Source organism: Mixophyes fleayi, chromosome 1 (assembly GCF_038048845.1).
Source record: "Mixophyes fleayi isolate aMixFle1 chromosome 1, aMixFle1.hap1, whole genome shotgun sequence".
NCBI classification, from domain to species: Eukaryota; Metazoa; Chordata; class Amphibia; order Anura; family Limnodynastidae; genus Mixophyes; species Mixophyes fleayi.
Window position 1 is genome coordinate 87,748,006 of NC_134402.1, and position 27,224 is coordinate 87,775,229.

Sequence of the window (27,224 nt, forward strand, 5' to 3'; positions counted from 1 at the left end):
TAATTGTTTTTAAAACAAGTGCAGTACAAACAAGATATGAAATATTCACGTATTTGCCATATTTAATTAAAGTCACTCAACTCTCTTTCACAAATAAGTGTGTAAAATAGTTTATATTCATTTTGCAGAAATAACTGTCATTTAGACAACATTTGTATGTCAAGCTTTCATTTACCTGATGCTAAACCTGTTAGTGTTACAACCAGCCAACCTGACCAAGCATCATAGAGACTTTTTGATAACTCCCATGCAGATTCTTTCTTCTTGCTGTTAATCTGGGGGGAAAAAAACAGATATAGCTTGGTCTATATGATAGATATACACATACACACAAGTTATTAGTTGGGGACACTTTTTTATGTATTAATTTATGAACATTTATTTATATAATGCCAGTATACTCCGTAGAGCTTTACAATTGGGAACAAACAGTAATAAAACAAGACTAGGCATTAACAGACAGAGTGCCCTGATCACAAGCTTACAATCTAAAAGGAAATAGGAGCTTGATACGCAAGGTTAAGTTTCACTTATTGCATACTGGTACCACCAGATCATAATGGGAAAAGTGCTTATTGGGGCTATATGATCCAGTCAGATGGTTTTTGACTACAGAAGGTGAAGAAATGTAAGCTTGTGTGAACTGTGTAGTGCAGTGGTAATCAGGTAGAAGACTAGGGAGGTAAGAACGTGGCTTAGGAATTTGGCGAGCTTGCCTGAGGTAAGGGGAAAGACTTGTTGTACAAGGGAGGGCATTCCAGAGAATGGGTGCAGCCCGAAAAAGGGTTTGTAATCGGGAGTAAGAACAAGTAGTAAGGAGTATGTATGAGAGATAAAAATCTTGGGAAGAGAGGGGAGATATATGTTGCGACAGTTTTGTTAATGGATTTCTATATTAGTAAAACTATTTTATAAGTGATTCCGTAAAGTACAGTTAACAAATGTAGGCACTGAAGAGTGGAGCAGTAGCAGCAGAAGAATATTTTGCAAGTAAAATTGGACGATAAAGATTGTAGGGGTGAAAGTAAGGAGTAAATTGCAATAGACAATGTGGGATATAATGAGTGCATGTATTAACGTTTTTGCAGTATCTTGTGTGTGATGTGCATTTCTAGAGAGGATCCTTCGATATATACAGACTGGGTGTGGGAAATAAAGGACAGCTCTGAGTCAAGGATCACATCTAGGCAGCAAGCTTGAGGGTGTAGTGTTTATTTCAGTGTTGTCCATAGATATAGAGATATCAGGTACACAGCTTTTATTTACTGATGAGAATATGAACTCTTTTTTTTATTGCGTTTGAGGTGGCAAGTGGACATGCAAGATGAAATGGCAGAAAGACATTTCATAACGTGGGCCAACACAGACGGTGAGAGATCCAGATATAGATAGATTTGGGTATTATTCATATAGAAAGGCTACTAAAATCCAAAGAAACTCTTAGTTTTCCAAGAGAAGTGGTATAGAGAATAGTAGAGGGACAAGCACAGAGCCTTGTGGTACGCCAACTGAGAAAGGAAGCAGAATAAGTGGATCCAGAGAAAGGAACACTAAAGGAGTAGGATGAGAATAGGACAGTGTCTCCAATATATAAAGGAAATGTAGTGTTTGTATGAAAAGAGTGTGAACCAACAGTGTGAAACGCAGCAGAGAGGTCCAGCAGAATTAGAGCACAGCAATGCTCTTTAGATGTAACAGTGATCAAATCGTTGACTACCTTAGTCAGTTTAGTCTCTGCGGAGTGTAGCGAATGAAAACCTGACTGAAGAGGGTCCCATAGGTTGTGTGAGGAAAGGAAGAGTGTGAGGCGAGTGTAGGCAAGTCTCTCAAGAAGCTTGGAGGGACGTGGGAGTCGAGAGATAGGTCAGAAATTTGTGAGAGAGTTTGGGTCAGGAGTAATTACTGCATGCTTGAATAAAGATGGAAAATTACCAGTGGAGACAATTACAGATGTTAGTTAAGACTGGGATTAACACAGGAGACAACAATCGACGGATTTTTGAGGGAATATGGTAAAAGGGAAAGGTAGTAGAGAGAATACTTCATTTGTGGGATCTAATGAAGGGAAGTTTTCAGAGGGTGCATGAAAGTAATTGTCCTTGAAGTAGAAAGATCTTGCGCCGCGATGTATTAAAGAGGAGTTTGGGGTTAGAAAGTTGCAGGGTTTTAAAAATATGTATCCAGCGCTCCTCTACTTCACAGTGAGCCTGTCATGGTTGACATGGTCCTGAGATTCTATTTGCAGAGGCTTCGGAGTACAAATATTGGGCAATTCGGCAATTTGGATGCTGAAAGATAAGAAATGCTAAAAATAAATTAATAGCAAACTATAAGATATAAGCTTCTATATACCCGCCTGTGGCGCTCCCGGTCTTTGCACTTCTCCCGCACCCAGTCAATGGTATGGAAATCATCATAAGTGCCAACTCCTGGAATAGGCTCATCCAACAAGTCCAGCAAGTGGGTAGTGCTGTTAATGGCTCCTCCGTTTGTCATAGTGTAATGTGTTCCTGGGAAGGAATACAAAGAGGAGAGAGTCTTTGTTTATGGCACCATTAAAACTTGTCATGGTCAATATAATCTGGTTTAGAATGAAAATAAGACAAAAACTGAAATGGAATGTAATTTAGCTTTAAATACAGCAATTTGCATGCAAGTCTAAATTTATGAAAGTTATGTTTAGTTAAAAAAAAAAACTCCTTGGTGGCATACTTTTGTTTATTTAATTACTTTATTTAATTACTTTAGTAATACAATAACCCTGAGCCATCATTGTTCAGGTCCACATCCAAATATCTGTGCATAGATACAAAATTAGCTGTAATACATGTACAATCATTTAATATTCCAACCATGGCTGTGGATGCTGCAGAGTGTGAAATGTAAACTGATCCATCAAGGCTGTATGAGGAAGGCCTGCGAGCAACAAGGCTGACTCAAAAGGCACATATAGCACTTGTACGAGGACAGGTCTGTTTTCAAGACTTCTCACTAGTGCCCAACACTTCAGAAGACTATATCAAATGTTAACAATAACAGAATCACCTTCTGCAGAGAAAATATTACAAATCCATATTCCACGTTGAACACTGTTAATTATATATGATCGGTTACGCTGTCAACGTATGTTTGGATTGTGAATTCTCTCCCAATCCTTCAACAAATATTTACCTGCTGTATTAACAACTCATGAGGCATATAGCAGGAATAGCTTGCCTTTACCAAAACCTCTTAACATGCAGCTGTATAACACATTATATGCTTCAAGAGATTATACTAATTCAGGAGTCGGCAAATATAATAAAAAATACTTGTCATTTCGTATAGGAGACAGAATAGCCATTGAGATCTGCCGCCATCCTGGCAGTGACATACATCAGGCAGGGCTGACAGCAGAAAGCCAGGTGAGTGGCCACCCAAAACAAGGACTGGATGTTTAAAGGATACACTGCTGCCTAGATGGCAGTATGAGCATTCAGGCCAGAGCATGTGTCCCCATTCACTCAGTATTTTACAAAGTCATGTTATTATAAAGGGAGGGGATTTAGCTAGCTCTTTATATCCTTGGAGGTGTGTATACTTTTATGAACTTTGAAGTATTATATGAGTGAAATTGTGTTTAAACTATTGACCCATTTATTATTACATAGTTTTGTTATAGTATCAAACTATGAGCATTTGCATTTTTTTACATCTAAGAGCTTTGATGGACTGTAGTACTATGATTTATATGACGTATATATTTAGAACCATTTATTAATCCCTTGCACAGAGGAATAGTTTTTTTAGTACTTTAGTGCTTCTGAATTTCTAATAGCAATACCCATTTTATAAGGCTGCTGTTACACTTATATTGGTACGCAGCTGGACTGGTATAGAAGTCAGAGGGTGAAGGCAATGTGGAATGGCTCCCTCTACACACATATGTTGTGTTACTGGCCCTTTACATCTATTTTATCAGACCATACACCGACATGAAAGACTGATATACTTCATAATATATTTTTATCAGCCTATATCAGTTCCTACTTTTTCAATCTCTTCTGAAAATATGTTTTACAATACGACTTTTATTAATTAATTTAAGATAATTTTCCTCAAAAGTCCATTTCTAAACTGGGGTTATAAAATAAAAAAAAAAAAACAGGAATGTATCCAGTTTGCAGTCAACTCTGGTAAAAAAAACAAACAAGATAGCACAAACAACATTTTCAGGTAAAGAATACAGATGTTCTTTGTATTTGCACTGGGAAAACAATGCAGTAAGATGCTTATTCAATAAACATTTCATATCATGAATCTTTAAACAATAGTACAGAAAACTTGTTGGGTTGGGTTAACAGGATACTGTAATGCTCACTAGGCTAAGGTGTCTTGTGACTTTATCAAGACTGGGCAAACGTTGACCCCAGTTGTGAGCACAGGATGACAAGATTATCTTCAGACAGCATTGTAGGTATCTCTGCACTGTACCCAGTGAACAGCAGTAAACATTTGCTGTTAATCATTACCTTCGCTAAGGATGTAGTGCAAAAGCTACATTTAAAAGTTCAATCATATATACAAATACACACACTCCAATCAGCCACAACTTTAAAACTACCTGCCTAATATTGTAGTAGACAGGGGTCAGCATGACCGGTCTTCGCCTACGCAACCCCATAGTGCACCCTGGTGACATCTCTTCCCCAAGTAAACGACGCACACACACACACACACTCGGCAAACCACGTGATGTAAAAGAAAACGCGATTCATAAGACCAAGTCCCTTTCTTCCATTGCTCCATGGACTAGTTCTGGTGCTTACATGCCCATTGTAGACACTTTTGGTGGTGGACAGGAGTCAGCAAGGGCACTCTGACCGGTCTTCGGCTATGCACCAATTGTGTATTCTGACAACGTTCTATCGTAGCCAGCATTAACTTTTCAACAATTTGTGCTACAGTATCTCTACTGTGGAATTGGACCAGACGGGCTAGTCTTTGCCCCCCAGGCACAACAATGAGCCTTGGGCACCCATGACCCTGTTGCCAGTTCCTCAGTTGTCCTTCTTTGGACAGCATTTGGTAGTATTAACCACTGCATACTGGGAACACTCCACAAGAACTGCCGTTTTGGAGATACTCTGACTCAGTCTTCTAGCCATCACAATTTGGCCCTTGTCAAAGTTGCTCAGGTCCTTGTCCACTTTTCCTGGCAAAACATCAACTTCAAGAACAAACTTTTACTTGCTGCTTAATATACCCCAACCCTTGACAGGTACCATTGTAAGAAGATAATCAATGTTATTCACTTCACTTGTAGTTTTAATGTTGTGTCTGATCGCTGCAGATATTCTAAATTTATACACATACTACACGGTCAAAAGTATGTTGACAACAGAACATCTATATATGCTTGTTGAAAACTTCATTTCAAGACCATTAATATGAAGTTGGCCCCCCCTTGGTCAAGCACTGATGTTGGGTGTAAGACCTGGCGCGATGTTCCAATTCATCCCAAAGATAATTCATGGGGTTGAGGTCAGGGTACTGTGCAGGCCAGCAAAGTTCAACCACACCAAACCTGGAGGCCAAAGGAGCTGATGATGTCACCAAAGAAGGCGGTGTGGGGTGAGAAGAACAGGAAGCCCAAGAACTGAAGACAGGAGAGGTCTTTAGATTGTAGAGTTTGCAAAAGGAGGGTTGGTCAACATAATGAAAGGCAGCAGAGCGTCGAGAAGGGAGAGGTGTCCCTTACATTTAGTGGAGACAAAGGATGTGACTTTAGTGAGGGCAATTTTCGGTGAAGTGCAAAGAGCAAGATCCAGATTGTGAGTCGAAGGACTGAGAGCGGAGAGAAGAGAAAGTTTGGAGGGAGAGGGAAGGAGGACAATGGGCAGTAATTAGAGAGGAATGGTCAAGGGATATTTCTTTTTGAGTATGAGGCTAGGCACACAGTGGAGAATTTTCCAACCAATCTGTTATCTACAATGATTATACCTACAACTGAAAGCCCGACCGGTCAGGCGATTAACGCATACATACTACACATGATTTATCTTCAGATCTGTGCTCTTCATCTGGTCCTATAGTCATTTAGAGAATGACAGCACAACATGTATTCATTCATTCCTGTCACACTGATTAACTGCCCTGTTGTAGCGAATTTTGTTAGCTTCTGTGACTCAAACAAAATATTCAGTCTCAGAATGAAAGAATAATTCCATCTACAGCACTCTACATTTAGTCACCAGGATATGTTTAATGCCAGCATCGACTGAAAAGAACATGAATCTGTAAACTCTATGGAGATCATGAGTGCATACACACTACATGATTGGAACGAGATTATTAAACAGTACGACTAAGTAAATGAAAAGACAATCAGCACTTTGGAACGACGGTCGTTCATTGTGTAAGAGTACACACTAACGTGATATGTGGCTGAGTGGACTTTTATCTGGTGATTGGCCCGATAATTGCCTAAAAAACCTCCAGTGTGTACTAGCCTAAGGGAGACGAAAACATGTTTAAAAGGAGAAGATTGTAAGCTTGCAAGTAAGATCTTCTATAGTAGACAGTACTGTTTTGTAAAGCGCTGCGGAATTTGCTGCCACTATATAAATAAAATGTTGATGATGATGGATAAGTTGATGAGGTGGGCAAGGTGGAGGCAGGCCTTTAGAGAGAAGGAGAGGAGGTGAGGGTGAATGGGGTCAAGGTACAAGATATAGATATATATTTTTTAAAGACTTAAGGTTTGTTATATTAGTAATTACATTAAGCAATGTAGCAGGAAAATACTCAAGCTTAGATAAGTTCTAGACTGCGCTCTAATGAGCAGGGTACCCTCTATCCTCCGTCTCAAGCCTGCACAGTCACCAGCATCTTTTATGTCCTGGATTTGTTTTTTGTATGATTTGCTATACTGACTGTCCGGGGCTACAGAGTTTTGATGATGAATATATAATATTACTTATATAATATTGCTTCAGCCTGGCTCTGTCCACAGTATAGTGGTAACACAATTGTCATCTCCTTTCCAGTGTGTTGCTGAACTGCTACTTGTAACCAAACGGTCCAGTTCCTGGTGTTCACATTTCTACACTAAGATTGTATCTTTGCTGCTAAATATAGCTTGTACGTCATGTGCACGCATAGTGTTTGCAGATAACGCTCTTATTGGGAAACATAAAAGTTAAACTCACTGCAGTCACAGAAAAGCTGCTCACTATTTCATCAGATGTGCACACAGCCGTGAAGGAACCGAACACTTCCCTAACATCATATTGGACGTCTGTCAGCAGTTTCATTTTACGATCTTATTCTACCATAAAAATAAATTGTTTCTCATATGAAAATAGCCTTTGTTTGTCTGTTTTGATTTTCATTCAAAGACTATTATTGTTAGCTTTATCTGCTTATGGTTTTAAATTGTCCACACTTGTGGTTCTCCACATACGCTTCCATACACTGAAATTACACATGGAGTACTGTAACTAAACGGTCATTTACAAACTGCTCAAAATGAAAGTCTGTAAAAACAGGTATTCTCAGTGCATACAGTAGAGTGGCATGATTTCACAAGCTTTTCTCTTTCCTTTTGTTTGAAATAATAGGGGAGACGTCCAGCAATTTGCTCATTTAACTTATAACCTCAATAATCTCACACACAAAGCAATTTTAAAAGAATAAGGATGTAAAAAAAAACAGATTGAGTCTTTTTTGCTTTCTTCACATCATTGTATTACACAATGTGTTCCTCACACACAGCAATCACTATACTTTCCACTATACAGTCATGGCCAAAAGTTTTGAGAATGACACAAGTATTGGTTTTCACAAAGTTTGATGTTTCAGTTTTTTTTAGACCTTTTTGTCACATGTTGCTATGGTACACTGAAGTAAAATTACAAGCATTTCATAAGCTTTTATTGACAATTAAATTAAGTTCATGGAAAGAGTCAATAGTTGCCCTGGCATGCTGTCAATCAACTTCTGGGCCACATGCTGACTGATGGCCGCCCATTCATTCCTTATCAATGCTTGGAGATTATCAGAATTTGTGGGTTTTTGTTTGTCTACCTGCCTCTTGAGGATTGACCACAAATTCTCAATGGGATTAAGGTCTGGGGAGTTTCCTGGCCATGGACCTAAAATTTCAATGTTTTAAACCCCAACCCACTTAATTATCACTTTTGCCTTATTGCAAGGTGCTCCATCATGCAGGAAAAGACATTGTTTGTCACCAAACTGTTCTTGGATGGTTCGGAGGAGTTGTTCTTGGAGGATGTGTTGGTACCATTCTTTATTCATGGCTGTGTTCTTAGAGAAAATTGTGAGTGAGCCCACTCCCTTGGCTGAGAAGCAACCCCACACATGAATGATCTCAGGATGCTTTACAGTTGGCATGACACAGGACTGATGGTAGCGCTCATCTTTCCTTCTCTTGACAAACGTTTTTCCAGATGCCCTAAACAATATGAAAGGCAATTCATTAGAGAAAATGACTACCCCAGTCCTCAGCAGTCCAATCCATGTACCTTTTGCAGAATATCAGTCTGTCCCTGATGTTTTTCCTGGAGAGAAGTGGCTTCTTTGCTGGCCTTCTTGACACCAGGCCATCCTCCAAAAGTATTCGCATCACTCTGCGTGCAGATCCACTCACACCTGCCTTCTGCCATTCTTGAGCAAGCTCTGCACTGATGGTGCCCCAATCCCGCAGCTGAATGAACTTTAGGAGACGGTCCTAGCGCTTGCTGGATGTTCTTGGGCACCCTTAAGCCTTCTTCACAACTAATGAAGCTCTCTCCTTGAAGTTCTTGATCATGCGAAAAATGGTTGAATTAGGTGCAATCTTACTAGCATGTTTCCCAACAGGTAACCATGGATAACAGAGGAAGGACAATGGTTTCAAGTACCACCCTCCTTTTAAAGCTTCCAGTCTGTTATTCTAGCTCAATCAATAAATTGCAATTCATCTGATCACTCTTCCTGACATTCTGGAGTATATGCAACCTGCCATCATAAAAAGTGAGGCTGCAGACTTTGTGAAAAATAATATTTGTGTAATTCTCAAAACTTTTGCATATTTTGCTATATACCAGCATGAATAGTGCTTACAGTGGCCAAAGAGCTCTAATGAAGTTACTAATTTCTAGTGAACGGATATGCCGTATTCTCATGACTCCGTTGTGTGCATTTTAATAAGACTAGTCTTGTTCATGGGAAAATATTAATGGGAGCTGCAGAATTTGATTAAATGCAACAGAAATATATTCCTCAATACCCTTACCTATCTTACTAGCATGCTGATTTTACACAGAAACAAAATCCAAATATCATATATATTCTACTGAAGAATGAATGTAAAAGGATAATTCCAAATAAAATTTAAACCTACATTGTACATGTAATATCATAAGTAAACAGCTTGCACCAAAATCTTGTGTGCACCTGCAGCTTCTATGCATGCTTCCTATGGCCTCATGGTGTCAGTGGTCAACACATTACCAGTCTGAAAACAGACCTGGGCGGCAGGAGTTAGGAGAGTCTCACAATGTCTGCCGCACTATTATTGCTTCTCCTAAACCAGTCTTTTTCAGACAAGCAGCATTTTGACTACAGAAAACACTCTGCGAGCTGAAGGTGTGACGGGAACTTGGATTATGTTGTGGTAGCTGCCAGATCACATGAACACGAAACCCCAGGTAAGAAATCTTTTGGAACAAGACTTACTTATGTTCCATCGAAAGCTGAATTTTCAGTTTTTGGTGGAAAATCCTTAAATTTAGATATTGGCACGCAATTCTTGAACCTCTCCTCTCTAAGCTAAACACAGTTATGATATTGAATAACCATTAGCACCTTATAAATAATTGTTAGAATTAGGCCTGAAATATTGTGGGAGTAACAAAAGTGCCCCCATTACAATTTAGTGCATGCGAAAATGTATTGTATGTATAAGTGCTTTCACATGCTGTTTGCAGTTGCTTTTTTGAACCAAATACAACCCAGTGGGTAACCAGCCATAGGCATATTCTTTCCTGCAAACGTGTCATTTTTTCCAGTGATAACATTAGATGCATTAGTAATGGACAGTCATACTAGCACTAAGATTTATTGATTATATTGTTACTTGTCACAGTACATATTTAGCAATAGAGATAAAAGGTCAGTCTCCTCCAGATAACAGTTTACACAGGTGCAGTCAGCATGGTTCCATCTAGGACTCCATTTAGTCACATTCACTAGGTGACTAGAAAAAAACTACACAGGATTTAATTTTTTAAACTGCCATATTATACTTATGTTTTTTTTTTATATAAATCATCAGCTATTTAAATAGCGCCACTAATTCCGCAGCGTTGTACAGGGAACTCACTTCAGTTCCTGCCCCATTGGAGCTTACAGTCTAAATTACCTAACATACACACACACAGTTTGAGAGAGACTAAGGGCAATTTAATCGCAGCCAAAACGAAGCATCCATAGGAAACTCACGCAAACACAGGGAAAATATTAAACTCCATGGTTAGGAATCGAACTCATGACCCCAGTGCTGTGAGACAGATGTTGTAACCATTAAGCCACCATGCATGCTATAGATACAACTGCCACATGTGGTTGCAAGTGAATAAAGGTTGGATCTGCATTCCATAAAAGTCAATGCAGCAATTTTTGCCTTTCTAAATTTTCCAACTTTCAAATCAAGATGTTTACAGATTTTACATATTATCCCTATAGTGTAGTTAAACCACCCAAATCAGTATTTCAGGCCAGTCAGGTCTCAAATAACTAACGCAAAAAGAAATGGGGGGAAAAAAATGAAATAATTTTTTGATGCAGAAATATCTTTCAGAGAGGTATACAGTTCTTGACACTACTCAAATATTCACTTGATTTTTATTGTTTATTGTTTATCTACTATGTTGATATTTTGGAAAATGATGGTTACTGTTTATAATACATTTATGTTAATTTGTGTTGGAAAGTCTGCCGAGATGTATTACTTTTCTATGTATATAGTTTGAAGCCTTTGGTTTAACCCATAATGCTCCATTTATAGGTAGTGCCCCATAACCATGTGTAACAGGGCCTGTGATACTCCATTCTTACCATCATCTCATTAGCAGTACCCACTAAGTAAGGACTGTAGACACTACTAAACATCCAAACTGATGCAGTATGGTGGTATGCAGTGAAAGAGGCCTCTTATTGGCTGGCTATTCAATCTGTCAAATTAGTTAGCTCCAGGTATAGAGAACTCCAGTGCTCTGAATACAAAATTAAAGTGAAAATGTGAATGGAGAACAACAGACGTGCCAGAACTTCATACACATGTAATTGGTTTTTATCAGCCATTTTAGGAGTCAAGGTAAATTGCATGATAAAGTTAAACACCTAGCTTTTGGAATAAGTGTGGCATGCGTGAAAAATAAAAATCAGCCGTAGCACATATCACTGATAACAGGACAATATATTTGTGAGTTGTCCATAATTCACATAACAGTCTGCAACTTCTGAAAGGTTAGTTTAAATTGTTCTGTTCACCCTCCTCAATATAAAATATTTTATTGGGTTTGCTTCCACGTGAAACTTATTTCAAGGCTGACAGTAGGATTACAAGTCTGTTGTGCAATATAGCTTAGAAGGAATGCTCTCACAGAGAAGTTTTCTGTAACTGGGTCACAAGATGCACTGTACAGAATGAGCTCCTCCCCCACCATTGTCTGTGGCTCAAGAATGAACTTTATCCTTAAGCTTTAACATGTATTCTGTTCTACATCTTTTAAAGGTTATGCTATGTAACAAATAGCATAACATAAGTTTATGCTAAAGTGCAAATGTAAATTTGGCTATTTTGACAGCAACAGAAAACATGTCAGTGTGCCATTTAACTTAATTCTGCAAATAAATCACTGGTATCACTATTCTTTGGGTTAAACAACAGGGCGCCACTCTGGTCAGCACTGCCCATACAATCTACCGGTAATCAAATCACATTAACTCAGGGAGAGTCAATTTTAAATATCCCACTGCAGAGCTCTGACCCACTAAACACAATCCCACTGCTTGTCTATCACACTGAACACCTGCCTGCGCCAACGTGTGATCTGATTAGAACATGCTAGCAGCGTGGTTCAGGATGGTGCCTATATGATGGACAAGTCCTTTTCCCCCCCCTTCATACACAGTCTAAAAAAAGCACTCCCAGGTAGGATGTACAATCAGCAGAAACCTGGGGCCTGTTCTATGTACTTGTTATTTTCAGGCTCCAAGGTGTATTTCACAGCCCTGGATGATGCGGACGTGCGGGTAAGTGAAAGGACCAATCAGAAGCTGTAATTTCTGTTCTTCCGTTCACAGCCCCCAACCACCATCTGCATCCATATAAAAAGTGGTGAGCAGAAAACATTCCCATTGACACATGGGACTGCAGTATTAAGTACAAACAAGGATTTTATTTTTTTTTATATATATGACTTTCCATATATACTAACATTGGTTAGATTGGGTCACAAAAGGGTTGTTCACTAATAGAAGTACAAATTTCACGGTACAGTAACACAGCAAGACTAATGAAAGTCCATGGGGGAATTCTTCAGAACATCACGGGCGCAGGAGTTCTACAGAAATCTCTGTTGATTTTGGGTACCAGGAAAAAAGAGCTGAGATTTTACCATAGTAACAGTTATAAACTATCACCAAGCAGCCATCAATCACTCAGCAGTCCTGTAACAGACCTGCTAGAAGTAACCAATTGGGAATCACGAACAGATGTGACGCCTATTTAAACTCCCATGTATGGACTTTATGGCATCTATAACCCCTGAAGAAGCCCCAGGGCGAAACGCGTTTGAGAAGCAATATATAAGCATAATCAAACACCATTGCATCCATTTACTCGATTTGCAAACTTCTACTGGAAAACACTGAATGGACTTCTTTCTATCTGAAGACACATGCGCACACTACATACTTTGTCTTGCAACGCTGGAAGCCGTGGCTACCACCTCGGCGTCTCCACAGCAACCGGACGCTGACGGAAGGGATCGAAGAATACAGAGAACATTTCCAGCCCTGCCAAAAGGGTAAGTTCCCATCTACGTTTGTCCCGCTACCGCTAGACCTAAGTGGATCCCGTCGTCTCTAGTCTCTGGCTTATTGACGTTCCCCTTGTGGAGTTCTCAATGACTTTTACCAGATTTGCCAACTCCATGTTCTCTCTATGACATAGTGGACTGGACTATCAGTCCCAACACAAGAGACTCTGATTATTTGGACTTTTGATGACCTACCTTTATTCTGATAGTGTAATTCTATGGACTCAAGTCTGTTTTGATTTATAAACTATGATTTTTTTTATCCTAAAGCTATATACCGGTATTATAGGTTACATATGCAGAAGAGTTACAGATAACCTTTATTAATTTTGTGATACTATTCACCTGTTCTCTTCATCTGATACTGCACCTGTGTCATTAGGACTGCAACCCTGTTTTACTTTGTATTTTTTCTACTGCCAATTAAATGTATTACCATATCCTCTGATATCACCTGATTTCATAGTATTGATGTGTGTATATATATATATTCTATATTAGCCTACTGTGTCATCTGTATATTAGCACTATACATGTACTTCCTTGCGCCTAGGGAGTTATTTTCAATTTTTCTAAGTAAAAATGCGCAGCCACAATGTTCTTAGGAATATTGCAGCTACTGAATTACCCCCTATGTCTGATTGGTAACTAAAGGTTACAGTATTAAGTAGATTACCTCCACAGACAACTAATTTACATAACACAAAAACTAGTTATATAAAGAGATAAGAAGGGCACCACATCAATCGCTAGGATTGTGCTTGATATTAGTCTTTAAAACAAAGGAGAATAATTAAAGACATTTGATTAGTTTATTTTGCACTCTGGAAAGGGAGATATTAGAACTTTATTATATAGAAAATATACATATACAAGGTGTGTAATCTACATAGAAAACTGTGGCGTATGCACGTATGTTCCCCTGGCCCCCAGAGAAGCATCATATTTGCTAGTCATGCTGGTCACCTGGGGAGGAGTCTGTATTATACAAACATTAACCTACTGCACAAGTGTTATTATACAGTACCCATCACTAATGACTGTTAGGCCTTATACCCACAAGCATCAATTTTGTGCTTTGTTCTAACTTAACACAACACATGGAAACAGGCCTTGTACTAGTGTTAAGGTGGCTAGCACAGAGCAGTATATTTCACTGTACCATAACCACTTGCTATATTACTTGCACAGGTGAGATTGGTGGCAACGGTTTTAAGAATGCTTCCTACTCCATTGACCAAAAGTGAACACATTGGGGAAGCCATCTTCTTTTAGCAACCTGCGGGAAAGTGACTAAAAACTATATTACCTGCATGTCAAACACCTGTGTTTGAGTTTTCACTGGAATTTTTTTTTTTCATAATGCAAAATCAAATGCAATGGAGTCTTAGCATGCCAGCCATATGGGGGAACCAGAAACCACTCCAGATGACCCTCAAAATCTGTATGATCCTCCAGGAAGAATAAAACCGTTTTTAGGATTCAAAAAATGTAATTCAATACAGAAATTCATCAATTACAACAGTACCCTGTGGCACATTATAGTAAAGCAGTATGTCACTACTGAACTAGTGCACAAATATGTCCAATAGAAAACCAAAACAGAAAAGAAAAATAGGTATTTTTACCCTCTTAAAATCACCTCAATAAAAGTGTCCCCTTGTGTGTGTTGGGGGGGGGGGGGGGAGGAGGGAGCAATAACAAAAAACTAAAACAAAAAAAACAGGAAACTGATTTTTGTTATTTACATATTATCGAGGTCTCATATCCGTTTATTTCAGTAATAAATAAGAAGCACGGAGATCTATGCAGGGGGAGAAGCTGTCACAGGCTCTCCCACACAAGCTGTGATACATTGAACACGCTGCACAACAAGCAGGGAAGGGCCGGGCCACTGCCTCGCTGATTCACATGAAAATGGTTTCCGACAGCTGAGGTTAGCACACACACACTCGGCGCTTTACACAATCACACAGAATGAAAACAACGCATTATCGTTCTGAAATCATTTCTTTAAAGTACAACCAGTACGCACAGAAATAGAGTCACTATCACAATGCTAGAAGTGATCACAAAGAAAGAACATAGAATTAAAATACCGGGACATACCTCTTTTGTGTAATTCCCGTAGAGGAATGTTGTCTCCACCACCATCATAAGGGAGGTAGGGATCTGACGATAAATCCATGGAGGAACCCTCAGCAAATAAACACCGTTACAATGGTAGAATCAGGCGACTATGGCTTATGCAGTGGTAAGAGACTGGAAAGCTGCCATGTTCCATCCAGCACGGAGAGCTGCCTCCCTGCAGTGACTGGCTTTAGCCACACTTGGTGATGTCATCCAATTATTAAAGCCTGCTTACTCTCGGCTACAGACTACCTGTGACTGAGGCCTTAATCTGCATGGAATGCACAGTGTTAAGGGCGATTGCATAAATAATCTGCACAGACAGAAAGCCTCTCCCACACACACACACACATTACATATGCAGTTAGAAAAGCCACCTACACAATAGGATTCTGGGCAACTTCACTTGTTCAGTGACAAAAACAAATATCATTTTGTGCAACCTTATGTGTTTTGTTTCCTTTAAGGAGTGAAATTCAATGTCATTCATCACAACTAATATACCATACGTAACTGACATTTTAAGTGTCTATCATTTATATGCGCAGATTTTATAGCTCAGAACCAGAATGTGGATCTATGGAACATACACACAGTATAGCAGAGGTAATCAATCCACGGCACAACAGCTGTTTTGGAACCAGGGCCCTAACTAGGGCTGTGCGACAGGGGCGATCGCCCAGGGTGCAACGCTGAAGGGGAGCGCAATTTAGGAATATTTTCAGTTCATTTGGTTAAAATTGAGTGCTAGGGGGCGGCATTTGTCTTTCTCGCCCCAGGCGCTAAAATTCTAAGTTACGGCACTGTTTGGAACTACAAGTCTTAGGATGTCCTATAGTTTAAGTGAAAATCCAATTTAAGATATTTGAAACAAAGTGCTACAACAGAAAACAATCTTAATATGCACACAATGTCTTTCCCTTCAATTTAACTGAACCATATACATGAGATTGCTGTCTGCCAGTTCACTTAGAACCAGTGTCATTATGGCATGAGGCAAATTGCTTATATTTGCAGTAACCAAGACAAACACAAAACAGCTAAATAGCAGAAATTGTAACAACTAGGAACCCTTTTCTGCATTTTATTATTCTTGGCCACAAGTATTATATCTTATGTGGACAGCTGACAAACTTGAACAACAAGACAGGTTACTGCAGAGCACATCAGATTAGCAGGAAAACCAGTTTCATCTGCCCAGCAACAAAGTTATTTTAAATATGTTCCAAATTTCGAGTAACTTTAATACACACTACTGGGATACTTTTATCACACACCTATATTCATCAAATATATTGAAAGTTGCTTTATTGCCGTGACTCCCTTTAAGCACTAAAACTAAAACATATTAAATCACAATAGTTAACATTTGTATAGTAAACTCTGCAATACTGCTTTAAGCATGAGGTTTTCATACCTCCCAACTGTCCCGATTCCAGTGAATGTGTTGTGCAGTCCTCCGGCCGCCTTACGCTCTATGGTACAGACTATGACAGCAGAGACTGCTGCTCTATCCAGTCATCCAGGGGCATAGGCGGCATTATGTCATGAAATTCTATGGTGCTGACCGGAAGCTGCGCTCAGTCACTGGAAGCGGGGAGGAGATGAGGTCCGGCGGTACCAGAAGTATCTGTTTATGGGGGCTGAAGGGAAATTCTGTGGGTGTCACAGACCTCATCCCTTCCAACTACTGATTTTTGGGGGAATGGGCGTGGTTATGCGGATTAGGGCATGGCTTGTGTGGGATGGGTGTGTGTATAGATTAGGGCGGTGTTATGGTGTCCCGGTTTTACCTGAGAACGTTGGGAGCTATGAGTTTTTAGTGCACATTTTGATCAAATTACGAATGCTCATCTACCATGACAAGGTGACCTCTTTCAGATGAGTCCCTACACGAATACATTTCTGTAGCAGGGTACTTACCCATAGGGGGGAATTCAATTCCCCCAGAATACCTCTGCGATAAATGTACTACCATTAATACGGTAATTTTAACCCTGCTTTCAGCGAGCTGCGATCAAAAAAGCGGCGTTGAAATGACCATATTAACGGTAATTACGTGCAATAGTGCGCACGCCGCGTTACTTTCAGCAATAACAAGGCCAACTGTATTCCCCCCATACTGTCCTATCTTGATTCTGGGAGACCTAAAGACATGGTAGGTATAGACCTGCAGTGAAAAGTGGATGGAACAAATGGGTGTTATCAAGCCCCATTCACTTCAGTACACATCAAGTTTAGGCATTTACTTGATAATGTAGTTCATGTCATTGCCCCACCTTGCTCTCTCAAACATTCAGGGGGTCTCCTCCAATTTCAAGAGTCTTATAGACATTCCAAGAAAGTAAGACAAATCTGTTCTTGGTTGTGTGCCTACAAACTATAGATAGTAATAGTAGGGCCTAATCACATGCTGCTCTGATTAAAAACATGGATGAACTAAACTTAAGGGATCCCACAGGCAGGAAACTGAACATAATCATCTGTAATAAATCAGGCTGACCTGGACAGTTTGATTTAACAGGAGCAAAAGGGGAGAGCTATGGTGCTTGCTTGCCAGGCACATAAAAACATTTTTTGCAAGCCGGGCACGCATATTATATCCCTCACATACGACGATGCTTCGGTCATAACTGCACCACCAGGGGTGAGCTGGCACATTTTAGCCTGGGGGGCAAGACTTGACTCAGCAGCCTATTAGGAAGAAAGTTAAAAATAAAGCAGGTCGGTCTACCTGTCATTGTTTGACAGCATGCCCTGAAGTTAAGGTCAGCTTAAGAAGTTACTGCTTATCCATTGCGGGGCATTACCCTATGTTGCAACAATCAATATAAAACAGTTGATATGCCTGACCAAGGTGGGTAATGTCAAGGAGGGGGACAGCGTGACAGGGGGCAGAGGAGGGGGACAGCGTGACAGGGGGCAGAGGAGGGGGACAGCGTGACAGGGGGCAGAGGAGGGGGACAGCGTGACAGGGGGCAGAGGAGGGGGACAGCGTGACAGGGGGCAGAGGAGGGGGACAGCGTGACAGGGGGCAGAGGAGGGGGACAGCGTGACAGGGGGCAGAGGAGGGGGACAGCGTGACAGGGGGCAGAGGAGGGGGACAGCGTGACAGGGGGCAGAGGAGGGGGACAGCGTGAGAGAGGGCAGAGTGCCTGGGGGCAGAAGGTCTGGATGCAGAGGGGACATTTTTGCATACAACTAAATAAGTATTCCTGTCCTGACCTAAATACTTATTACAGTTTTTTGACCCAACTACTTCTAAAACAGGACTGCTCAGTAATTATTTTGGAGGGGTGCCTTGAAAAAATTTGGAGACTCTAAAGGGTGCCGCGAATTGCAAAAGTTTGGGAACCACTGGACTACACCGATAATGAACCTCAAAAAAACAATCTATTAATCTATTTCTTTTTTTCACCAACCACCATTGTAAGTGAATGCAAAAAATAGAGAGCATTTTACCATGAGCAGTGTTACAGACTTCTTCACTACAAGGCCAAATATTAACCCAAAAACAATGGCAAATCTCTGCCATAAATTAGTGTAAATGAAAAACTCAGAATGTTGGTACATATAGGTAATTAATACATAATGTTTTTATTGGTATGCGCTAAAATTGATACATATAAGTATACCACACAAATAAAAAAGCGAAATATAAAAAGAATGTAGTGTTGAAAAGTATAGAGTTTAAAAATGAATTGACCCTGGGGTGGAGCCAGTCAAAATGTATATGACACTTCCATAGAGAAAGTGACTGATAAAGGATCTCTTGTGGGAATATATACAACACAGATACGTCTATATATATCAGATAGGGTAGTAAGAATCTTACACAATCTGTATCGTGACAATGTATCACTTATATAGTACTAAATATATATATGTTGTGTTTAGTGTGAACTGTAGATGGCAGTATTGCCTAATATATTCTCCCACAGTATTAATCCAATTGAGAGTCTTCCTTAGGAGTACCGTATGTTTAATACATAATAGAGATTCATGAGCCACGAGTCCTGTATGATATATCAGGAGATTACCAAGTATATAGTTGCTTATGTATGTATGTATATATATATATATATATATATATATATATATATATATATATATATATATATATATATATATCCTACTTAGGCTAATGAGTTGTAACTCAAAGTATTCTGCCTAAAAGTTCCTAAGACTTACGAATAGTCTTTGCTTAGTAGTTATGTGCACTAATGGTTAATATGGCATACTAGGTATCAGAAACTGCTGAAAGACTCGTATACAGCAATTGATCTCTATGGTACCGGTCTCACTACAGCAGCACCAGATCGCTAGTATTATATCCCCATATAGTCTTCCAATAAGTTGTTATAATGGGATAAGAGGTATAGTAGCGCTAGTATATGCTGTTAGAAAGACTCTCATTACCAGTTTAAGTTTACATAAGCGGCAAAACGCAGCGGCTAGCCCCGCCCACTTCCGGGTCTGACGTCACTCAAGCGTGACGTCGCCCCGACATACGTTTCACTATTGCTTAATCATTTTTAAACTCTATACTTTTCAACACTACATTCTTTTTATATTTTGCTTTTTTATTTGTGTGGTATACTTATATGTATCAATTTTAGCGCATACCAATAAAAACATTATGTATTAATTAATTACCTATATGTACCTGGAGTGCTTACCTAGGTCATCAATCTTTTTTCTCTTATGGACCATATGACCTTAGCACCCCCTCACACAATATAGTATATTTACTAGTGAGGTAGGGTACCATCTTGTGCGGAGCGGTTTTTCCCTTTCCCTATCTCTCCATGACATCATAAGTAGAAACTAAGAAGGATTTAAATAACGTAGGCTCTGCTGAGTAATGATTACTGTGTTTTGGAAAGAGATAGTTAGACTTTATGGGCTATTTGCATAGCAAATGCATGAACTAGGTGGTTTTTCTGTATGTCGTAGAAGATCAAAAAGTTATGTTTTTAAAGCGAAAAGGAGAAATGGACTAACATATTTGAATATGAAATAGTGTTTGGATTTGTTTTTGGGGTTTTTTTTAAACCAAATTTTATATTAGATGGTTTGAAAGAAAGTAATGCAATGTAATGTCAATAACCTCACAATAGTTTTGAGTCAATCAGTGTTGTAAAGACATTTACTGCCCTTATTTAGTGTACTATAGTCATATACTGTAAATATTTATTTGTATCGTGGGTATGGTAATGCATTGATGGGAATTCAATGTTTGTACATAAATTAAAAAAGCTTTAAGACTTTGTGAGCTATTATCCGTGCTCCTGCATTAGCACTTCTGAATGATAGTAAGCCATTTACACTCTCCTCTGAGCAGAACCAAATGTTTAACCAATTTTAAGCTGAAGTAACTTCAGCGCCAGCACTGGCTTTGCCAGATTATGACAAGCCTTTCACATTATTTTGTGATGAAGTCAGTGGACATGCACAAGGGGTACTAACACAGGTACATGGTCACAAACAAAGGCCACTTGCATACTACTCTGTACAATTAGACTCAATCATACGAGCAGCACCTACTCGTGTTAAAATCAGTAGCTGCAGCTGCTGTAGTGCTTGAAAAGAGTAGAGATATTGTGCAAAGACACCCAGTTACCTTAATGGTACCACATGCAGTAACAGAAATTTTAAACCTAGCACAAACAAAACATTTGTTACCGGCCAGACTTACTAAATATGAAGTAGTATTATTTTTGCATGTTTCAAAAGATGGGAGGACACGTCAGGGTTCCCCTAGTAGGGGAATCCCAGTTTGAAAAAGGAAAAAAATATACACAAAATTTTTCAGAATATGATGGTGTAGAACTAATGAGGAAAGAATCTCTAGTTTTATCTGACTCTACCAAGTCACATGTCAGCACAAGAAGCTGAACTGAAGGCCCTGCCACCTGAATGCATATATGCAGAAGGACAAAGTGTACACATTTACACTGATTCAAGGTATGTGTTTGGAATTGTGCATGATTATGGCCCTATATAGAAAAGTAGGGACTTTATACCAGTCAACATGCTGAACATACCAGGGCACTGTTCACCGCATTTGAGCTGCCTCCAAACTGTCAGTGATGAAGGTGAAGGCACACTCAGAGACACTACCCCCGAAGCTAAGGGAAATAGAGAAGCCACCATAGCCCCAGTACCCCACGGGGAGTCTATTTACATGGTGACCCCCTGATCCCAAATTTGACCGTATCAAACTCCAACTTATGCAAAAACAAGCAACAGGGAATGAGGAAAATCCTTGGGCAAAACATGGAGCACTTGAAGTGCAAGGGGAGTGGTGTAAAGGTCAGTGTTTGTGTCTGGCAAAAGCGCTTTATCCCATTATGGCCAATATAGCACACGGGAACGTGCAGCTGGGGAAAGATGCTATGGTTGCACTCACTAGTTGGTTATGGATAGCGCCAGGGTTTGCCCAAGCAGTACAGGCGTTAGTGGCAGGATGCCTAATCTGTGCACATAATAACCTGGGTAAGTTTGTCCACGGAAAAGCTCACCACAGACACCGTATCCCTATAAGAGGATACAGATGGACTTTTTACAGCTTCCTAAATGCTCGGGCTTTGAGAATGTGCTTGCCTGTGTTGACCTCTTTTGTTACTGGCTAAAGGCATGGCTGTATAGGAAAGCAAATACTAAAACTATAGCCAAGAAAATTACGAGTGAGGTAATCTGCAGATATGGGGTACCAGAGGGCATTGAAAATGACAGAGGGTCACACTTTACAGGGCAAGGATTCCAGGAACTGTTAAAAGACATGGGAATAATATCTGCCCTTCACACCCCAAAATTCGAGATGTGTGGAGCACCTTAATGGTAAATTGAAAAAGCAGAAAAGAATAGCTGAAACAGGCCCGCCATGGATCTCATGGTTACCTATGGCCCTGCACTCAGTAAGAAACACTCTTAGGAAAGACACAGGTTTAACACCATATGATATCCTGTTTGGCACAGCAATCAGAACAGGCTATTATTTTCCACAGCAACTACAACATGTACATGGAGATTTGTTGAACTATGTTGCCTTATTACAGAAACAACTAACTGAGATACATGGTCAAGTGTTCTCTTCCATTCCAGACCCCAATTTTGATGCAGGTACCCATAAACTGCAACCAGGGGACTGAGTGGTTGTAAAAAAGCACTTCAAGTAAGAGTCTTGAACCCAGATACGAGAGTCCTTTCCAGGTATTATCGACGACTCCCATGGTAGTGGAAGTACAGGGAAATGACACCTGGATACACGCATCCCACTGTAAGATTTTCAGACAAGAAGAGTCTGAGTAAAATGTATTTTACAAGTTACTTAAAGGTCCAAGGGACACCAGAGAGTGGTGTTTCAATGATATTAGCAGGAGGAATGTTGATTGCACGTTATTTTCTTTTGCTGTAGGCTGTAGATGTGTACTAGTCTAGAAAGGAAAGCCAGGTCTGGAAGAACCAGATTCACGCCAATAGTAATGTAGAGATGATTATACATAATGAGAACATTTCCAATTAACAAACAACTTTATTTTAAAGGTGGAAATACGAATAAATATTACTAATATCTATAACTAAGTGAGCAGCGTGGTGGCTGGGTAGCAATGCTACCTTTTTAACAGCAAATAATTCCAGTTATTCAACAGTAATTCCAATTCCCTTTTTAAATATTTTGCTAGTTCAGAACTATGATAGGAGGTATGATTACTCTCCACTTTTAATGTATATTAATAAAGTGTAATGCATTTTTTAACTATTATAGAAAATATATAAGTCATTGAGTTCCTAATGTATACACATTTTCCGTTCTTTTTGCCTATTTTGAACTCTAATATATGTGTGGGTGCACCTCCCTTCATAAAAATAAACTGTGTACAGTAGTCAGTCTAAACAATAGAAGGGATACATGACTTTTCTTGGTGTAGTGTTAAAACTTCTAGCCATCTTGTTACTTGTCAGTCATTTTGTCCTTTTACAGCTTAAATGCAGCTAGTTTGTAGAAGTTATTCATTATTATTTTGTTGTTTGCCATATTCAAGGTCATGGGCACAGCTCTTGCAGACAGGAGATAAACCACCAGTCCCCTTGGAAGCATTCCTATGAGAATGTAGCAAGGTCTGTGTAACAAAATCGTGTAACAAAATCATGCACAATGAGTGGTTAAGACAAAGATAAGACAGTTAGGGGCGTAGTTTGCTGAAGTACGTGATTCTCTGTAACCAGAGTGCTAATAAAGGAGAGCTAATTAAACGCACAGAAATTGCAGTGTCTATTTTCTCCGACTGATGAGCTCATAAATTGGTAATCCGACGCTTACAGGTGAACTTAAAAGTCACTTCTATTTTTATTGGTTTCTGATTTTGGTAATTCGATTTTCTGGTCATTAAGCAAAATATCTGCCAACTTCAATATTTATGTTGTACAACCGTCAACCTACATCTACACTGAACAGACACAACATTAAAACCACTGACAGGTGAAGAGAATACAATATGTTTGACACACAGAGAGACCCCTTAACGTTAGAATACTTGAACACATGAGCAACATACAAAAAAAACAAAACACAACAACAAAACTGACAACTTCCACAACTTCCAGTTTCTTGGAGAAGACAACTGAAATGCCCAAACAAAAAGGTAACTTACAGAAAATTCTGTCAAGACTAGAGAACATATGTATATATAAACTTAAAACACTCACCCCAAATGGTCTAAACACTGAGATAGACCTTTGGAGCTTTCAATAGAAACTCAGAATCCACTCCAAACTAACCCCTTCTTCAACAACACTACTAGCATCACACCCGCATACACTCACCCCTCTAACACCTTCTATCCTTTTCCCCTACACTCAAACTGAAATAAAACAAGAGAACCACAAAACTAAAATCTAAACTATGAATACAACCCAATAAATAGAATACCAGACTATAACCTCACCCTACACATAAGACTACAGCTATATCCATGTGACCAAACCCCAAAATACAATCGTTCCCCCACACAACACCAATACCCTAACAGCCCAACCGTCAAACACACAAGACGTGACACACCCTATATCTCAACACATTTCCAACTCCCCCTTTCCTTTACAATCCTACTCATACCTGTCTGTTATTACTAGTTCTATTTTTTATTTCTACTTTTACTTTTGATTCTATAATCTTTATTTTCTATTTTATTTATACCACTATTTTTAGCATTTTTATCCTCATCTTTGCTTTTATCTTTAACTTTATCCTAATTTCTACTTTCACTCTTTACTGTACTTCTATCTTTCATGTCTATATTGTTTCTCAGCTTCCCTTTCTACCTTCTCCCATCTTTACTTTCACCTCCTTCTATTTGTTTTTTTTTTTTTTTTTTAGATCAGATAATTTTTTATTTGGTTTTCCAAACACATACAAAACAAAGAAAAGATCATACAAAACAATTATACATATACAACAGATGGATATGGAGTGTTTCTCAAATACAATTGGTCTATTCACAAATAGCAGCTTATGGAGCAACGAATACAGTAATATTAGTAAATTCTTTTTTACTTTCCTCCAAATATACGAAACAACAATTTGGACAAATAATATTATATATTTCACCACACGCAACTTTTTATTAGTAGAAACAGATGTAGCATAAAGTGCTCTACCAACTGAACACTATAAGATGTCAGCAGTCTTACACACTTTTACACGGAACGAGTCTCTCAAAGGGATCCCCTCTCCCCAACCTCCAGCACATATATTAATCAAAGGACCCTAAGTCGTTAGAACAAACTTGGTATCTAGACGTATACCACCTGGACCATATTATTATGTTTAGATTTAGCATTTCTACTAGTATACACATATCTTTCGTGTTGTACAGAGGTATTAACCAGCGCTATCCACTTATGGAAATCAGGTGGGTCAGGTGCCAATCATCTCCTAGAAATAACAACCTTAGCAAGTGTCATTATGTTGAAAATAAGCAGCTGCATATTAATTTATTCTTCTAACGACATTCCATATAGACAACATTTAGGATTCATGGGGGGCGCCATGGGAACAGTTGTAAGAACACATTTCCAGACTTTTGTCCAGAAAATATTTACAACCAGGCAATCCCATAACATAAGCCAGAAATCAGCAGAAGAGGAGTCCCATTTTGAACACGATGAATCACCTCTCCGGCCCATACGATGCAAACCCATTGGTGTAAGGTATACCCGATGCAGCACATATAAATGTATTTGCTGGTACCGCAGGCAAGAAGTAGCATTACAGAGACCCTTAAGCATGTGAGTCCACTCCTCATCCAATAGAGGACCTAGATTCACCTGCCATTTGGCTTTCAATGAGTAAGTCATTAGGAGCAAGCAATCAGTTAATGTTTGAATAAAGCTGGGATATACTTTTACTCAAGCCCACACTTTGCAGGAGAGACTTGAGAGGAGATGACTGAATTAATGGAGGGGAGGAGGGGAGGTGGAAAACTGCGTGTTTAGAGAATGTCTTAGCTGGAGATAACAGTGAAACACAGAATTAGGTATCCCCCTTTCCTGCGATAATTGTGCAAAGGTTTTCAACGTACCAAACTGAAACAACTGTCCAATATTAACAATACCATATCTCTGCCAAATATTGTATTCTCGTAGTTTGAGTTCCGGTAAGGAGGGATTATGCCATAGAGGGATAGAAGGATCATATCCTTGGCTTTCTAGTATATTTTGTGAAATATGCCAGATTTACACAGTCTTTAATTATTGGAGCCACCTTGCGCAGACATTTCCCTATAAGTATTAACCCCATGGGTAACAATAGCGCACCCCCAGAGGCATATGCCTCTGCCTGCTCCCCGGAAAACCCAACCAATCTACAGGAATTTGGTTTTCCACCCAGCTAACCAAATGAGTGGGCTGTGCCACGTAGTAGTATATACACAAATTTGGGAGAGCTAGCCCTCCATCAGCCTTAGATCTACACAATGTAGTCAATCGGATATGGACTCTTGGCCCTGCTATCAATTCTGCATCTCATCTTCATATACGTGTTGTCAGCTGTGTATACCTTCCGCTATCTGCTGATTCCTATGTTCTCGGTCTCTATTAGTTCCCGTATACATATTCACTGCACCCATTTCGTTATAACTCCCACTTTGTCCCACCTACCTCACCTATTTTTCTACGTTCTTCTCCTACCACACCATTAACTATCACACCCACTACACTCTCTCTCCTGAACACACACGCATAACAAACCCATCAGATCTGTCCATACATGTCACACACTCACCCGCTACTTCCTACAACACAAGCCCCCTAACTCCTCCTCTCCCACATAACCCCATTACCTTCCCTTACTGCAAACATCCTTCTCCGTACTCACATTTTTACCTATTCTACCTCTACCTTGATGCCATAGTACTTTCCAGATCCGTGGACCTCGACCACATCACAACTACCACACCACATGGACAAGTCCCAAAACCACACCACGGCAGTTTACTATGGAAAAATAAGTGAAGAGGATAACACTGATTATCTCGTTACAAATGGCACCTGTCAAGGGGTGGCATATATTAGGCAAGAAAACATTCAATTCTTGAATACAGTGTGTTGGAAACAGGAAAAATTAGCAATCGTAAGATCTGAGCGACTTTGACAAGAGCCAAATTGTGATGGCTAGACAACTGTGTCAGAGCATTTCCAAAACAACAGGTCTTGTGGGTGTTCCCAGTATGCAGTGGTTGGTACTTACCCAAAGTGATCCAAGGAAGGACAACCGGTGAACCAGCGATGGGGTTATGGATGCCCAAGGCTCATTGAAGCACCTTCGGTAGCAAAGGCTAGTCCATCTGGTCATATCCCATAGAGGCGCTACTGTAGCATAAATTGCTGAAAAAGTTAATGCTGGCTATGACAGAAAGTTGTAAGAACAAACAGTGCATTGCAGTTTGCTGCGTATGGTGCTACTTAGCCACAGATCGGCCAGAGCGCCCATACGGACCCCTG

General features: G+C 39.6%; 1 protein-coding gene across 5 annotated transcripts in view; it reads right to left on the reverse strand.

Moving 5' to 3' along the window:
• Window positions 1–27,224, reverse strand: part of CLCN3 (chloride voltage-gated channel 3) — a 66,693-nt gene that overhangs the window by 23,168 nt on the left and 16,301 nt on the right. For 3 of the 5 annotated variants that reach the window (XM_075197748.1, XM_075197763.1, XM_075197757.1), the window contains exons 3-4: window positions 2,353–2,510; window positions 176–275 (exon numbers count right to left, since the gene is read on the reverse strand). In XM_075197748.1, the coding sequence (XP_075053849.1) occupies window positions 176–275; window positions 2,353–2,510 (258 nt within the window). Of the gene's footprint in view, window positions 1–175; window positions 276–2,352; window positions 2,511–15,197; window positions 15,500–27,224 lie in introns of those variants that run through there. The other 2 variants (XM_075197751.1, XM_075197766.1) reach the window with 2 other exon arrangements.